This window comes from Ovis aries, chromosome 14, assembly GCF_016772045.2.
Source record: "Ovis aries strain OAR_USU_Benz2616 breed Rambouillet chromosome 14, ARS-UI_Ramb_v3.0, whole genome shotgun sequence".
NCBI lineage: Eukaryota > Metazoa > Chordata > Mammalia > Artiodactyla > Bovidae > Ovis > Ovis aries.
Window position 1 is genome coordinate 48,404,494 of NC_056067.1, and position 16,863 is coordinate 48,421,356.

General features: G+C 47.2%; 1 protein-coding gene across 2 annotated transcripts in view; it reads left to right on the plus strand.

The window, feature by feature from the left end:
- The first annotated feature begins 3,060 nt into the window (after window positions 1–3,060).
- Window positions 3,061–16,863, plus strand: part of SAMD4B (sterile alpha motif domain containing 4B) — a 36,331-nt gene continuing 22,528 nt past the window's right edge. For both annotated transcript variants that reach the window (XM_015100575.4, XM_042232021.2), the window contains exons 1-2: window positions 3,061–3,221; window positions 16,359–16,760. In XM_015100575.4, the coding sequence (XP_014956061.1) occupies window positions 16,565–16,760 (196 nt within the window). In that variant the 5' untranslated portion in view covers window positions 3,061–3,221; window positions 16,359–16,564. The remainder of the gene's footprint in view (window positions 3,222–16,358; window positions 16,761–16,863) is intronic.

Consider the following 16,863-nt stretch of genomic DNA (forward strand, 5'->3'; position numbering starts at 1 on the left):
AGAGAGATCCCAATAAAACCCAAACCAAGCCAGGAATTCCCTGGTGGTCCAGGGGTTAAGATAGGCTACAGTCCATGAGGTCGCAAAGAGTCGGACATGACTGAGCAACTTCACTTTCACTTTCCAGGGGTTAAGACTCCACGCTTCAACTGCAGGGGGTATGGGTTCAATCCCTGGTCAGTGTGAACTTCACACATTGTGCAGTGAAGCCAAAAAAACAAAACAAAACAAAACAAAAACCCAAACCAACTGACATACCTGTTTACTCAATACTCTCTCATGTCTCCTGTATTATCTGGGTAAAAGCAAAAGTCCTTATAGTGGCCTTAAAAGCTCTTAATTTTATCTGCCACCATCCCTCCTCTGTTACATCCTGGATCTTGTCTTTCAGTACTCTACTCTTTGCTCACTTCTCTTCAGCCGCACTAGCCTTTTTCTGGTTCTGAGAGTGATCCTGACATCAGGTCTTTTCACATGCTGGCTCCTTTTTCTTGAACCCTCCTTCCTTCATGATTCACCCCTTCACTCCTTCAGATTTCTGGTCAAATGTCACCTGATCAAAGAAGCCTTTCCCTTATCTAAAACAGTGCCGATCCCATTTCTCCATCCCCTTGCTGCTGCTGCTGCTGCTGCTGCTGCTACTAAGTCGCTTCAGTCATGTCCGACTGTGCAACCCCATAGAGGGCAGCTCACCAGGCTCCCCGGTCCCTGGGATTCTCTAGGCAACAACACTGGAGTGGGTTGCCATTTCCTTCTCCACTGCATGAAAGTGAAAAGTGAAAGTGAAAAGTGAAAGTGAAGTCGCTCAGTCGTGTCCAATTCTCAGTGACCCCATGGACTGCAACCTACTAGGCTCCTCCATCCATGGGATTTTCCAGGTGAGAGTACTGGAGTGGGTTGCCATTGCCTTCTCCGCTCCATCCCCTTAGCTTGCTTTCATTTTCTCTATAGAACTTATCACCAAGTTACATTGAAATATACCAAATAAACATTGAAAGTATCATTTGTTTCTGCCCCCCAACTACAATGTAAGCTTCATGCCTGCCTCATTTGTTGTTGGACATTTAGGACATTTTAGTACCTTGAGCCATGCTTGGCACATATTACTCAAGAAATATTATTGAGTAAATAAATGACCCAGTGTCCTTGGAGCCCAACCATTCTATATGGTGTTGAAAGTTGTTGCTTAAACGGAGGTGTCAATGCTTGCAGTTAGTGATGTATCCCCGCCGTCTTTTAAAACGGCCTATCCTCACAGCGCCAGAGATGCCTGGTTTTCCTGGTTTACCTCCTCGCTCTCTCTGGCTGCTGCTTCTCAATCTTTGTTGAAAGTGTCGATTTCTTTGCTCAAACCTTATGTGTCTCCTCTTCTCAAGGTTCTATCTGGTGTTTGTTTCCATTCACTCTTCATACCTTCCCCAGGCTAGGTCACTAACTCCCACAGCTTTACTTACTATCTTGGATCATTCTCAAAGATAGGCTTCGGGCCCCAATATCTCTCTTAAGCCCCAGTCCCAGGGGTTGTGGTGCCTCCTAAATCCTGATGCTGGGTAGCCAACACTGGACTCAGCAACTTCCTAACCTGCTTCACCTCTGGGTCTCCTCCTCAGGGAAGCCCCCAACCCCTCCCCCTCAACCTTCCAGCCAGAGGACCTTGTCTTGAATTTCTCCCTCCCTCACCATCTGTGGCCTCGGAGTAAGTTCTCTGAAGCTCCTGGGCATCGGTCCTGGCACCTACTCCTCCTCCTCTTCCCTCCTCCCCTGATGCAAACGCCCCTCTTCCACCCCAGCTGTCTCCCTGAACACCCAGCTCCAGTTTTATTCCCCCCAATCCATCCTCCATATAGAAGCCAGGGACAGCTTTCCAACCTTCCTCTCCCCTCAACCCCCCGACTCTCCTTGGGGCGAAGACCTTCCATGGCTCCTCAGCGCCCTTGGGACAAGTCCAAACTCTTTCTGGTGGCCAAATTTCTGGCCATGGCTTATTTCCCACCACTCCCTGCCTTAAACTCTACATTCCTCTCTGACTCCCTTTCTTTGGGTTCCTCTAACAATCACGCCTCTGTCACCTGGGAGCCTTCAGTGAGTGCCCCCGAAGTGCTTAGTTCACGCTGCTCCAGGGCAGTGTGTGAAATGAATAGGTCACTACTGGCAGAGCAATGACTCCCATTTATGACCGCCTGCTTTGTGCCCAGCGCTTTGTATACATCGTCTCTTTCAGTCCTATTCTCAATTGAGAGAAGCAATAGACTCAGACGGACAAGGCAATGGCATCCCACTCCAGTACTCTTGCCTGGAAAATCCCATGGACGAAGGAGCCTGGTAGGCTGCAGCGTATGGGGTCGCTAAGAGTCGGACACGACTGAGCGACTTCACTTTCACTTTTCACTTTCACTTTTCACTTTCATGCAGTGGAGGAGGAAATGGCAACCCACTCCAGTGTTGTTGCCTAGAGAATCCCAGGAGGGAGCCTGGTGGGCTGCCGTCTCTGGGGTCTCACAGAGTCGGACACGACTGAAGCGACTTAGCAGCAGCAGAAGCAGCAGTAGACTCAGAGTTGCGATGGAGAAACTGAGACTCCAGCTGCCCTAGCGTCTGCCCGCAACCTGGATGATCAGCGGGTGGTGGGGCCCAGGCCTAGAGCCCGGCTTGTGGGCCAGGCGGACCACCCGGCCTTGAACGCCAGAATCAGGAATTGTGACTTAGTTGCAAAGCTGAGGTAGACACGCGCGAGACTGCCCCCTGCGGGCCGGGAGGCCCAATCCCGGGCGCCGCCGGGCCCGTTGCCCATGGCAACGCCCCGCGCGCCCCGCCTCTTCCCCCCCTACCCCGCAGGGCCGACTGCCCGTCAGCTGAGCAGCCGACCAATCCGACGGGGCGGGGGGTGGGCCTCGTGGGCCTTGTTCAACCCCCGCGGCCCCCCTCTTCGCCGGGACCCAGCCTTTCTCCGCGCACACCTCCCGCCCTTCGGACTGCCCTCGCCGCCCGTTGGCGAGCGCGCGGTTCGTCACCGCGGCGTCAACTAATGCTGGCGCGCGGCGGTCCCGTCGGGGAGGGGCCAGGGGCGGTGACGCACGGCGCGGTGACGCAGCGCGACGGCGGCGGTGGCGGCGGTGGTGGTCGGTGCGGGAGGAGGGAGGGGAGCTCGCGGGCCGGAGAGGGGGCGACGGTGGTGGCGCTGGCCTGAGGAGGCCCGGGCGGCGGCGGCGGCAGCCGAGGCGGTGAGTGGCGAGCAGAGCCAGGCGGACGCGGGGCGGCGGCGGGTCGGGGCTCTCGGGGCTCACCTCAGGGCGCCCCAGGCCGCGCGGGCGGCCCCGCCCCCTCAGGGACCCCGGGCGGCGGCGGGCGCGGAGCGCGGGCCTCAGGGGTCCCGACCCTCGAGAGAATCTCTCGCACTCGTATCCGGAGTCGCCTTCACAGGCCGCTTCTCGAGCTTCTCCCCGAATTCCTCGCCCCTCGGGGTGGCCCGGGAGCCCAGCCAGCGGCCCATCTCGTGATCCCCCCGCCCAGGTCTACCTCAGACAGCTCCCTAGAGGGCACGCCCACAGACCCCCCCGAATCCACTCGAAGCCCTCCGTCCCCTCCCGCCGTGCGCAAGGCTTGTCGAGAGACCATCCCTGATATTTCCACGTCTGCTCCAGACCCTGTCCTACGCCTCAAAAATCTTCCTCAGAGAACCCTGCTCTGGCCCTAGATTCCCCGTCCTCCTCCTCAGTCTAGAAATATTCCCCCCGGGCCACTCCTCGTATTCCAACAATATGTGTCAGATATCTTCTCCAGGAGCCTCCCTCATAAGCCCTAAAAATCTTCAGATCAGAGACTCCCCGAAATCCCCTCCAGACCCCATGCATTCCAGAAATCTCCCCCGGCGACCTACTTCTTACATCCCAACAATATCGCCCAGACTTCCTTCTCACACATCCCAAGAATTTTCCCTCCCATCTATCCCCATACCAGCAATCGCCTTGGAGATTTTCCATTTATGGCCCCCAAATCTCAGAGCCCCTTCCCCTGGAATGCTCCTGATGTACCCTGGAAAATCTTCCAAAGAGACTCTCTGAAATGGCTCGGATCCTCAAAACTCACCTAGAGCCCCACCTCTCCCCCAATTCATCTCCCATATACACTCCCTCTCCATATACACATCCCAAAAGTCATCTCTTTGGACCCTTCCACAGGTCCCAAAAATCTCTCCCAAAGATCTCTTCATGTTCCTCAAATCTCCCCACCCTGAAATGCTCTATAGAGCACCCTCACATACCCCAAAAATCTTCCCATGAGACCCTCCTCACTTATGCCAAAAATCTCCAAAGATCCCCTGAATCTACAGAGAACTCTTTTTCCACATTCCACGAGCCTCTTCCAAAACCTTTTTTATGTATCCCAAATCTTTCCCATTAACCTACGCAAAATGTTTCAAAAATTGCTTCCTAGGATTCCAAAAGGTTTCCCATAGTTTCTCTCTGATATTTTCTTCAATCCCCCTTAGAATCCTCCTTTCAAGGTCCCTCCTTATAGACCCGCTTTCTGATGAACTTTCCTCCTCACAACCCTTGTAAACCCTAAGACCCTTTCTTCTCAACCCCTCTGAAATGCAGTTTTTTAAGACCTCCTCATACCTTCTCAGAGACCCCCGGAACCCCCACGAGCCCTCTGAGATATGCCCTTAAAACCTCTCCTAGAGACTCTTCCAGTAACCCTTGAATCACTACTTACAGACCTCCTGCTTTACTGAGAGTGGAGAAGGAAATGGCAACCCAATCCAGTATTATTGTCTGGAGAATTCCATGGACAGAGGAGCCTGGGGTGCTACAGTCCATGGAGTCACAGAGTCAGACTCGACTAAGTGACTAACACTACTACTACTTACTTACTATGAGACTTTTCCTAGATAATTCCCTCCCTGAACTCACCCTTACAGCTTCCCTCAAATCCTCTAGAACCCTCTGTGAAAGACACCCAACACCAATGCAGTCTTCCCTCAAAATAACTCTGAGCTCATTTTCTTAGAAAGTCCCAGAATTCTTTCTGAAAAACCCTTTACTATGACATTGCCACGTTCCCTCTCAGAAGAACCACCTTCCCCATATACCTTATTGAAGGCTTTACTCAGAGATTTCTCATCTGAGCTCTTTGAGAATTGTTCCTAAAAAGACCTCTGTCATCCTGCTCCAGTAAATCTAAGATCTCTCACAGAAGACCACACATCCACAGACTCCTTTTAGAGAATTTTCTCCAAAATTGCTGTGCATCAACAACTGTACCACTTTGTGAGACTTCCTCAGAACACACTCTCAGATTCTCCCTCTGACATCTCCAAGAAACCTTATTCAAGGCCTTATTACATATCCCTTTTAGAACCTCCATTTATACCCTTTCATCTCCTCCATTCTCTTTCCTGTGAAGTCAACTTAAGAGGTCCTTCTCAGATCTGAGCTGCTTTCCCCCATTATCCCACCATAGGCCCCCAGCATCCTACAGACTTCCCCTATCAGGAGCCTCTGTGTCCCCTTTTATTAAAAGATCCTCAAGAGATACCCTTACCCCTTGAAGTTCCAGCCCTCAGAGCTCTTTCTCTCAGGACATTTTTCTTTGGCTCTATCTTCATAGACCCCTCCTCCCTTCAGATCTTCCCTTCAGAGATAGACAGACCCTTCCTTAGACTTTTCTTGAGGACTCCCTCAACTTTCCTCTCAGAAGTTTTCTCCTTCCTTTTCCACATTGAGAGCTTCCTCACAAAAGAATCCCTCCCCATATAGTAGTCAAAGTGTTGACCCTGGACCAGCAGCACAAGCATCACCTGATAACTTGTTAGAAATGCAAATTCTTGGGTCCCAACCCAGACCTACTGAATCAGAAAGCCTGGCAGTAGCTATCTGTTTTTAGGAACCTTCCTGGTGATTCTGATGCATGTGGTTTGAGAACCACTGCCCTCTAAGAGGATTTCCCTTTCCCCACATAAAGGCCCCTTGAAAGATGCCTCAGAGTATGCCTCTGTGCCCTTCTGCTCACCCCCATTTTCCTGGGAGCCCCATTTGTGAAGTCCTTACCTTCCAAAAGATTCCTTACCTTCCTTGAAAGGTTTCTGGCTTGTCCACAAGGTTACCCCACCCTCTGAGCAATTACTTCAGATTCTGCCTTTGAATGGTTCCCTTTCAGATCTTCCTCAGCATTTTCTCCTTCTGGCTTCCTCTCTACTGCTCCATACCATCCCACATCCTTCAGTGTTTCTGGTTCAGGTTGCTCCCTCCTTGAACACACATGTCCATCTCTTCTTACCTATTCCTCATCTGTCCTCCACATAAACACCCTTCCCTTAAGGCACCTTCCAGTCTTCATTCTCTTACTACCCAGGGCCTTCCACTGCACTTCGTAGAGCGCCACTCATCTTCTCCCTTGTAGTTTTTCATGTACTTTTCCACTCACGCTGACCAGATTGGGAGTTTGGAAAGTACTGGGATGTAACTTGTCCTTCTCTGAATTCCACAAAGTGGGCTCTTCCCTCTGTAAGTTGTAGGGAATCATTGGCTAACCGGCAGCTAAGTTCGAGAAGAGTAAACAGATTACAAGGGTAACACTGGGGTCTGCCTTCAGGGAGCTCACAGCCCAGTAGCGAGGTTGGTCAGGTACATGGGACAGAATGTGAGGTAAAAACTATATACTGTGGGAATTTGGCAGTGAGAAAAGGAACCCTCTATCTGTAAAGACTTCATAGAAGAGGTGGTAAGACTGGGTGCTGTTCCACAAGAGTTGGGACAAGGATGATTGGCCTTCCAGGCAGAGGAAGCAGCTTATGCAGTTGATCAAAAGCAAGAAAGACTCTAACCCATGGCATCTATTCTCTTCACCTGAAGGACACAGATGAAAGAAAACAGATCTCCTCTATCTGCACTGTATTTGCCAGGTGCAGTTTAGTGACCCAAAGAGTAATAATGATCATTGTTTATTGAGTAATTATTATCTACCAGTCACAGTTTAAGTGCTTCACGTGTATTGTCTCATCTCATATTCACAGGAACTCTGTGAGGTAGCTAAAGTATGATTATCCTCATTTTACAAAGGATGAAATTGAGGACAAGTGGCTCAAATAGGTTTCTGGCTCTGTCCATCCCAGGATGATAGTGTCTGAAGTCAGAGTTGGATTTTCTCTTCAGGTAGACAGGATTTGCATCCCACTCATTGCTTACCCGTTTTGTGACCTACAACAAATTACTGAATTTCTCTAGTCCTTAGTTTCCAGAGTTAAAAAATGAAGGTAATAACAATACCTTACTTTATAGAATTGTTATAAGGCTTAAATAGTTAATATGTATATAGTACTTAGAACAAGGGCTTCCCTGGTGGCTCAGATAGAAAAGAATCTGTCCACAATGCAGGAGACCAGGGTTGACCCCTGGGTTGGGAAGATCCCCTGGAGGAGGAAATGGCAGCCCACTCCAGTATTGTTACCTGGAGAATTTCATGGGCAGAGGAGCTTGGCAGCCTACAGTCCGTGGTATCACAAAGAGTCGGACACAACTGAGTGACTGACACACAAACACACACTTAGAACAATGCCCTGTATATGAAGGTGCTCAGTTTCAGCAAAAAAAAAAAAAAAAAGCTTGCAGCAGCCAAGACTCTAAAGATGTAAGAGGCATTACCTTAGCTCAAGTTGGCTTAATTTAAAAAAAAAGAATTAATTGCCTCGTGTTACTGAAAAGTCCAGAACTAGGATGGTTCCTAGATAGACCTAGCTGCGTCCAGAAGTTCAGTCTTCCTAGTAATCGCCCATTTCTCCACTGACTTAACTTCATCCTCGGCTGGTTTCTGCTTTGTGACAACAAAATGGCCCTTAGCAACCCCAGACTTGAACTCTGCCTCCTTAGCAGTCTCAGTGGAAAGAGAACTCTTTGCTGAGAGCCCCAGTTTGAAAACAGTTTCTTCTCTGAGCTAAGTGTGAGACAGTGACAGAAGATCCTCAGAGACATGTTTTAGGTGAGCGGTGCTCTTAGAGATTCTCTTGCTGAACCAGATAGAACTGTGATTCCATCCTTTGACCTTTGAGTGTTGATGATAGTCCCCTCCTCACTGTTCCCCAGCCCCAGTCATTCTCTTCTCTATGATTGTTTGGATCCAGAGATTGTTTTTGGCTAGTCTGACCCCACCAGACTTGACTTTGGGATCTCACTAGTAGAAACAGAGCTTCCCTGGTAACTCGGCTGATAAAAGAGTCCACCTGCAATGCAGGAGGACACGACTGAAGCTACTTAGCAGCAGCAGCAGCAATGCGGGAGACCTGGGTTTGATCCCTGGGTTGGGAAGATCCCCTGGAGAAGGGAATGGCTATCCTCTCCAGTATTCTGGCCTGGAGAATTCCATGGACTGTATAGTCCATGGGGTCGCAAAGAGTCAGACATGACTGAACGATTTTCACTTGGGAGAAACAGGAATGAGATGACTGACTTGGTTTGGTTATAGTCTTGAGGTGGTAGAATCCAGGAGTACTGGTGTTCAGTTCCCTACCTCAACTTTGGGTTTCCAGTACTCAGAGCTTTAGAAGAGGGTTAAATAGGTTACTGTGAGTAAGTTTTGTTTTGTTTGTTTTAGGGTAAATTTGTTGAATAGAGTCTGCTTGAGGGCAACAGAAAAACATTATTATATAGAGTATGCACATCTCAAATGTCTCCAGCAGTCAAACAGTTTATGAAGGCACTTTTTAGGTACTGGAGATACAGCAGTGAATGAAATAGTCAAGGTCTTAGAGCTCTTGGATCTTATATTCTGATGGAGGGAAGATATATGAATAAGTCAGATAGGTGTGTGCTATGAAGGAATTAAATTGAATGGGTTAGGGGATTGTCCACTGTACACAGGGTGGTCAGAATTGGCCTTTTTGAGGAAGTGACAATTGAGCCTGATAACCTGAAAGATAAGAAGGCACCAGTTGTGAGAGGATCTGAGATTTGGGCATTCTAATTTAACCATTGTTACATGTCAAGAAAAGACTCCTGCAAGGTAGGGAAATTTTTCACAGATATTTATTAACAGTCTGTTATGTCCCAGGCACTGTGCTAGAAATTGAATATATAACAATGAATAATACAGCCACAGTCTTCCTTTCCCTCATGGATCTTCCAGTCTAAGTGTTTCCAGAAGAGCTATAGCCTTAGAAGAAACACTTTTTGACAATGATATCAGACCAAAGATTCCTTCCTACTGGGGAGATGAGGAAGATTGGGGCACACATGAACCCAGATCTGACTGATGAAAAGGAACCAGCCATATGATGACCTGGAGAAGGACATTTCAGGTAGAGGAGTCAGCCAGCACAAAACCCCTGAGACGTGTAAGGAGATCATTGTGGCTGAAGCATAAGTAAGGCAGAAGGGGTAGGGGCTTGGAGTGGTTCACAGAGGCCAGATTATCTGGGGTCTTGTGGGCCATAAAAAGGAATTTACATTTTCACTTACAAGCATTTGGAAGCTCTTACAGGATTTCTAAAGCAAGAAAGTAACATGATCTGTTTGTTTTTAAAGAAAATTTGGTTTCTGCAAGGAAAATGGGCAAGAATGGAAACAGGAGGCAATACATTCATCTAGATGAGAAAGGATGATGACTTGAATATGGTGGTAGTAGTAAAAATGGAGATACAGATACCTGTTTGGTGTTGAGCAAACAGGAGTTGATGGTGGGATTAGAGCGAGGAATCCAGGATGATAATACTAGCTAACATCTCTGTGAGGGTATTTATGCCTCACGACTGAGAGTAAGTGCTATTATTAAACCCATGTTACAGATGAGAAAACAAGCACAAGGTAAAATCACTTACTCCAAATTATGCAAATTTCCCATAGCTCCCCAGGCTGTGTTATCTTCCAGGAGGTCCTTCCTGGCTTTTCCCCTCCTCTCTTTCCCTTCTCCAGGACCATTCATACAAAAGCCACAGTCTTGGTTGAGGCAATAATATATGTTTTGTACACATATTTTAGGAGTTTCTGAAAATAATTGTTAGTTTTCATAAGACAGAAGTTGGGCTCCCTTGGCTTCTCACATTCTCCTATTCTTCTCAAGCTGAGATAGTGAATTAACCATAGGTAACTAGCCTATTATCGTAATCATGAAATGAACAAGTTCCTCCAGGGGCTACATGGATGTTCTACGAGGGCTAGGGATAGGTGGGAAGGCTAATAGGACCCCTCATTTGTCCAGAGATGTTGCCATTAAAGTGTGTACACTTTGGTTGAACTTTCTAGGCAGTAGAAGGGAACATACAGGAGGCTGTAGCATTATACACAGAAACAAGCAAGAAGTCTAAAACCAGAGTGCTTGGCCTTAAAAATCTCAGCTTAGCTGTGTAATCTTGGATAGGTGACTTAACCTTCTCTGTGTGCCCATGTCTTCATCTGTAAAATAAGGATATGTATATATGTGTTTATAGTTTTTGAGATCATACAAGCTCATCGGTGGAAAGCTACTAGCATAAGGCCTGGCACATAATACAATATGTGAAGACATGTGAAACATCATTCTAAGTATCTTATGTACATTGTTTCATTTCATTCTTAAGCTTCACTGAGGAAGAAACTGAGTTACTTGTGGAAGATCAGCATGGCAAGTTAGTGTCAGTAGGAGAGCTCTGGTTCAGTCAGGTTTGACTGACTCTGCAGTGCTACTTCTGAGAGAGGATAGCTGACCTCCAGAGGAGCTTCCTGTATGTGGGCTGCTTTTCACTGTTTGGAGAAAGAGCCAATGACTAGTTTTTCCTGGAACATCTTAGCCAGTTTTTGACTCTATTTCCCACCTTCCAGGGTTGGAAGATGCTTCTCAAGAAGGTTCCTTGGTCTCTTAGAGACCAAGTATGGTAGCCATATTGTTAGATTATTTGAAGGACTTAACCAGAAGGGTTCCCTCTAGTGTCTTTTCTCAAAGACAGGGAGTCATTTTTTGTCACCTAAGGATAAAGAGACCAGAGCAGTGGTGAATTCTCCTGTATGGGAACAGTCAAGGCTTAAAGTTGAAACGTTAAGTGGTAAAAACCCAAATCAGACTGGCCTCGGCCCAAAAGGAATTTGTTGGTTCATGTAACTGAAAAGTCTGAGATGAGGAAGTGGGGTGAGAGGCTTCCAACTAGCTAGAGACAGGTCTTCTGATGATATGAACAAGTCTCTCTTTTCTCTCCACTTTTGACTTTGCTTTCATCTGTATTGGCTTCATTCTGAGATGGGCCCTCACTGTGAGGTAGCAGCAGTGGCAACCAGGAATATCAGGAAATAGTGTATAATCTGAGCAGCCCTAATCAAGAACTTATTTTCCCTAGTATTTACAACAAAGTCCAGGGAGGGCTTTCCGTGGCCAAGTTTTACTTTATGTCTACTCTTGGATCCAAGAAGGACAGTTAATTCTTCAAAGGGAATTTAGGGGCCTGGTACCAGAAGATGGGTGTGGATGTTTGGCAGGCAAATCCACTGAATCCATCATAGTAATTTGCTACCACAGTAAGATGCCTTCAAATAGTCAGTGCTGATGCTTTTGCCCTGGCTAATCTCACCAAGCCAAGTCATCCTTTCTCACTGTTGCCAAGCACCCAGGAGAGAAGCTGGAGGTCTTTGGCCCTTTGGTGGAAGAAAGCCATCCAGTCCTCGTCTGCAGTCACCATCCGGACCAAACACCCAGCATTCTTCTGTCTAAAACATAGGAACACTTCCTTTAGGGGTTATTTTTAACTATGCATTTATTTTTATTGACGTATAGTTGATTTGCAGTGTTGTGTTAGTTTCTCATGTATAGCAAAGTGAATCAGCTATGTATGAGTAGTCTTTTTCATATTCTTTTCCATTATTGTTTATTACAAGATATCGAATATAGTTCCCTGTGCTATGCAGTAGGACCTTGTTGTTTTATCTGTTTTATATATAGTAGATTGTATCTGCTGCTAATCCCAAACTCCTTATTTTTCCCTCCCCTGATAGTGACCGTTTGTTTCCTAAAGCCCCAGGGTTTCATGCAGAGTCTCCAAGCCTTCCTTGGACACTAGGTCCTCTCTCCTCATCACGTTTCCTGAGCAGTGGAATGGCTTGAAGATGTAGGACCTTCTCTAAGCCCTTGCTAAGTGTTAGCTGCTCAGTGGTGTCCAACTCTTTGCAACCCCATGGATTGTAGCCCACCAGGCTCCTCTGTCCATGAGATTTCCCAAGCAAGAATACTAGACTGGGTTACCATTCCCTTCTCCAGGGATCTTCCAGATCCAGAGATCGAACCCCAGTCTCCCACACCGCAGGCAGATTCTTTGCTGTCTGAGCCACCAGAGAGGCCCTTGAGAGGGATATATATCAGACTTTTGATCTTTTCACAGTTTCTGTCTATCTGGCCTAAGCCACAGGCTTTGTTTCTTCTATATAGGGTTCATTGTTGCTGTTTTAATATGAATTCGTTGCCAACATTTAAAAATAGGGGAATTTTAATTTAAAAATCTAGATTTCTGGCTCCTCTTTAAAAAAAAAAAAAAAAATCTAACAATACTGGACCCAAATTCCTACATGGCAGCAGTTGATTAGAGCTCAATAGTAAATTCTCCCTTTAGACAATGTGTGTGCTTTTCAGCTCACCATTGCACTCACCGGCCTGCTCCATTCAAAATCTGGCCTTGTAAGCATCATGTTTGAGATCCTACTGTGTCCCAAGGCTTTGCTTCTAGCATTTGGCTTGGGGAAGAAGCTGGATTAATGTTCAGTCAGTAGTTTTATTTCAAGGGCACAGTGCTGTTGCTTAGGAAAAGTAGCCACCCAGTAAAAATGGTTATAGGCAAGAGTTCACAACTTAGGTCTGTTTGTGGATTTGGTCATCTTTTTGCCGTAAACACTGTTGGCATACCAAACATCCCATCACAAATGTTCCCTCTGAAATAGTAACATGTCCTTCTGTCTTATGCGTTGCCACCCAGTGAAGGAATCCCTCCCACTCCCAAGGGATGTTCATCCAGCCTCTTGCTTGACCACTTCCAGCAGCCAGGGAGCTTATTACCTCCTCACATGGCAGCCAATTCCATTCTTGGACAGATACATTATTTTAAAATTCTTCCTTATGTTGAGGCAGCTGCTGTCTCCTTAGGACTGAAAGCCACAAAATACTGGAGCCGGGAAGGGAAACTGACTTTTTCAGGCACATGAACTACTACTCATCTGTCCAGTATCCAGGGGAAACATTGATAATCAATCACAGCACTCTCTCACTGAGCCATAGAGTAGAATGCTGCCTTAGATTTCTTTAAAATTAAATTTATCTTTAAAAATTACAAAAGTAATTTGTGTTCATGTGGAACTAGTGAAATAGCACAAAGTTATATGAAAAGAGTATAACTAATTCCTCCCTCTCCCTAAGGTAACCAATGTGAATGGCACAGGGTGTATCATTCTACACATTTCTCTATATATATAGGTGCATAGGCATTCATATATAATATATATAAGGAGTTTATATACAGCTTTTTTTTTTTCACTTTACAAAAATGACTGAACACATTACTATGTACTTATGGACTAATTGTAACACTCTACGTTGTAGTTAAAGATCAAACACTACACATAGTTAGAAGCACATTGTTTGTATTCAGCTGTCAGAACCAAGCACATTTTTAATTACTACATAATATCCCCTTGTATGAGGTATTCTCCAATTTATTAATCGTTCTCCACTGATGGATATTCCTATTGCTTCATTTTTTTAGGATCCTTCTCACCACAGTATTCCAGGCAGCCACTACCAATTGATTGGAGTTAGCCTGTGAGGAAAAACCCACTTGTCATGTCTGACCAGTCTAGCTCCTTATCTCACACCTCCTAGAGAAGGGAAACAGACTAGCTCAAAGATTAAAGTGACACAGTGGCTGGGGCAAGACTAGAACTGAATTTTCTTGACTTTCAACATTTCTCTTGTCTCAGGTTGCCTCTCACTTAGAGCCATCTACCCTGATTCTCCTCTGAAGTAAATAAACAACTCTAATTCTTCTGTGCGCTACCCCTTCAGGTATTTCAAGTCAGTTATGCCATTCCTCCTGAGTCTTCTCTTCAGGGGAAATTTCCCCAGTGCCTTCAAATTTTTCTCTTAGGGCAAGGTTTCCAAATCACTTTACCATCCTTTTGATCATTCCTTCTGTCGTCTTTGCCCCAAGGGCTGTAGAAGTCCCAAGTGTGGCTTCCATGCTCACCTTCATTCATCCATTCATTCATTAAGTATGTGTTGAACACCTTCTAAGTGCTAGTCACTATTCTGGGCCCTGGGCAGCTGTGTAGCTTGCAATTGTTGGGAAGAGAGAAACAACAAACAAATAAGATATCTGAGGGTGCCAAGCTATGTAGAATAAATTCAGTAGAGTGACAGAAATTTCTTAGATTTGGATGATCAGGGAAGATCTCTCTGAGGAAGTGACACTGAGCTGAGACCTGAGTGACAAATAAAAGCAAGCCATAGATAGGTTGGGGGAAGCTGTGCATAAGTCCAAGTGAACAAGAACTCGGTACACAGTAAGGTTGGAGCGGCCACCAGAGTCTTACAGGGAGCCCTCTACGCATTTTATTTAAATGCAGTGAAAAGTCATTGGAGGATTTTAAGCCAGGGAGGCAATATTTGATTTGTCATTGGGTTGTTTGGTTTTTTTTTTTTTTTTTAATGTATTTATTTTTATTTTTGGCTGTGCTGGATATACGTTGCTGCTCAGGCTCTTCTCTAGTTGCAGGGAGCAAGGACTACTCTCTAGTTGCAGTGCTTGGGCTTCTCATTGCAGTGGCTTCTCTTGCAGAGTGCAAGCTTTAGGGCCCGAGGGCTTCAGTAGTTTTGGCACGTAGGCTCGGTAGTTGCAGCTCATGGGCTCTAGAGCACAAACTCAGTAGTTATGGCATCCAGGCTTAGTTGCTCTGTGGTATATGGGATTTTCCTGGACCAGGGATCAAACCTGTGTCACCTGCATTGACAGGCAGATTCTTTACCACTGAGCCACTGGGGAAGCTCCTGATAGGTCGTTTAGAAAGATTTCTGGGAGGGTTGTTTAATTGGGAATAAGGTTTCATTTCCCCCCACATTTTCTCTTGCTTCTTGTATCCAAAAGGATCGACAGCCAGGCCAGTTTGCTCTGTTCAGGTGGCCCATGAGGGTCTGTGGGGTGAGGCACTGCCGTTGCCAGGTGCGCCTCCCAGTTGTCCTCAGCAGGAGCTTGGAATTCAGGGAGACAGCAGTAGCTCCCTAAGACCTAGCCCAGCAGGTTCAATGAATCTTTGTATGGAGTTCTCAGTCCTCTTGGCAGCCAGAGGGAGATGGAGCCAAGGGCACGGGTTTCAGGAGAGACAGGGGAAATGTGAGTGGAGACCTGGATCAGGAGCCACTTAAAGAAAGGCTTCAGAGTAGTGTCCAGAAACCAATCAACTGAAGAATAGATCTGTTGTCTGCCCAGTTGACACAGCTTCTGTGTGGTTCCTGCCTAAGGAATTTGGACGCTTCCTTGCTTTGGAGTTTTTAACATTTGATGTATCCCCTTCTCAGGTTAGTATCCTCTTGGCTTTTAGGAAAATGGATGACAAGCTCGCATCTCTGAGAGCCAAGGGGCATCCCACTCCAGAGGACTTGAGTCAGGAGTATCCTTAAGGGAATGAGGAAGAACGCTGGGAGAGATTCACCTCAGAGCAAGGGTAGATGGGGTCTTAGAGATCAGAGTGGGAGAGCTTGGTTGGAGGGGATGAGATCCCCTCCGCCCCACCAGCATGTTAGAGATCTTTGAAAAGACCTCCTACCGTTAGGCACCCAGTTGCTGATCAGATGGCTGTCCATGTACCTGAGATCTCCACTGGGGTCACCACTCACCCATATCCCAGCTTTGTGCATCTTAATTTGAAATAATACACAGACTCTGTAGGATCCTTTTAGCAGGCAAGCAGTGACTCGGCCCAGCCCCCTAGAGGAGGTGACCAGAGATCAGCAAGGTCAGGACATGTGCTCAGCATCACATGTCTGCTTAGTCATGTCACCTGGGGCCAGGTCTCCATTAACTCACATCTTTTGCCATAGTGTGCATTGTCTCCTGTTTCCATCTAGAAAATCTTACCAACTTACTCTCTGCTTTAAATCCACTTCCTTTGGCCCTGTGACAGCCAAAAGTGAGGGGCAGCATCTTCTCCTTTGTCTGAGTCTCTGAGTCCCAATCAAGACTTTTCTCTGGCTCTGAAGGTTGGAGGGAGAGTTGGCTTAGTATCTGGTGTTGGCTTTGTCTTTATCCCAGGAGCTCAGCAGAGTTGAGCTAAAGGGGAAGACAGGCCTCCTTAACCTCTGAACCCACACTCACCAGACCAGTTCCAGTCCCTTCTCTCTGACCCGCTTTCTTCCTTTTCCAGGAGCCTGGAGAGGCGTGGCTGGACCAACACCTCCCCTGATGTGAGCAGGTGTCCTCTTCCCCTCATCACCCATTGCCACTACGCCAGGGAACGTCCTCAAGCCCTGGCCCTCAGGGGAGAGGAAACAGGAGCCCAGAGCCGAGACCATGTGACGGCGCTGGCCCTCGCCACCGCCGTCCCCCCACCCTGGCCCCAGGCCTGGCACCATGATGTTCCGAGACCAGGTGGGCATCCTTGCTGGCTGGTTCAAGGGCTGGAATGAGTGTGAACAGACAGTGGCCCTGCTGTCACTTCTGAAGCGAGTCACGCGCACCCAGGCTCGCTTCCTGCAGCTCTGCCTGGAGCACTCACTGGCAGACTGCAATGACATTCACCTGCTGGAGTCGGAGGCCAACAGTGCTGGTGAGTCTCCACCCCCAGAGATGGGCGCAAGGTGGGAGGGAGACCTGGGATGGAAACATATCAGGTGGCTGAGGAGGCCTACCCAGCAAAGGTGCTAAGAAAT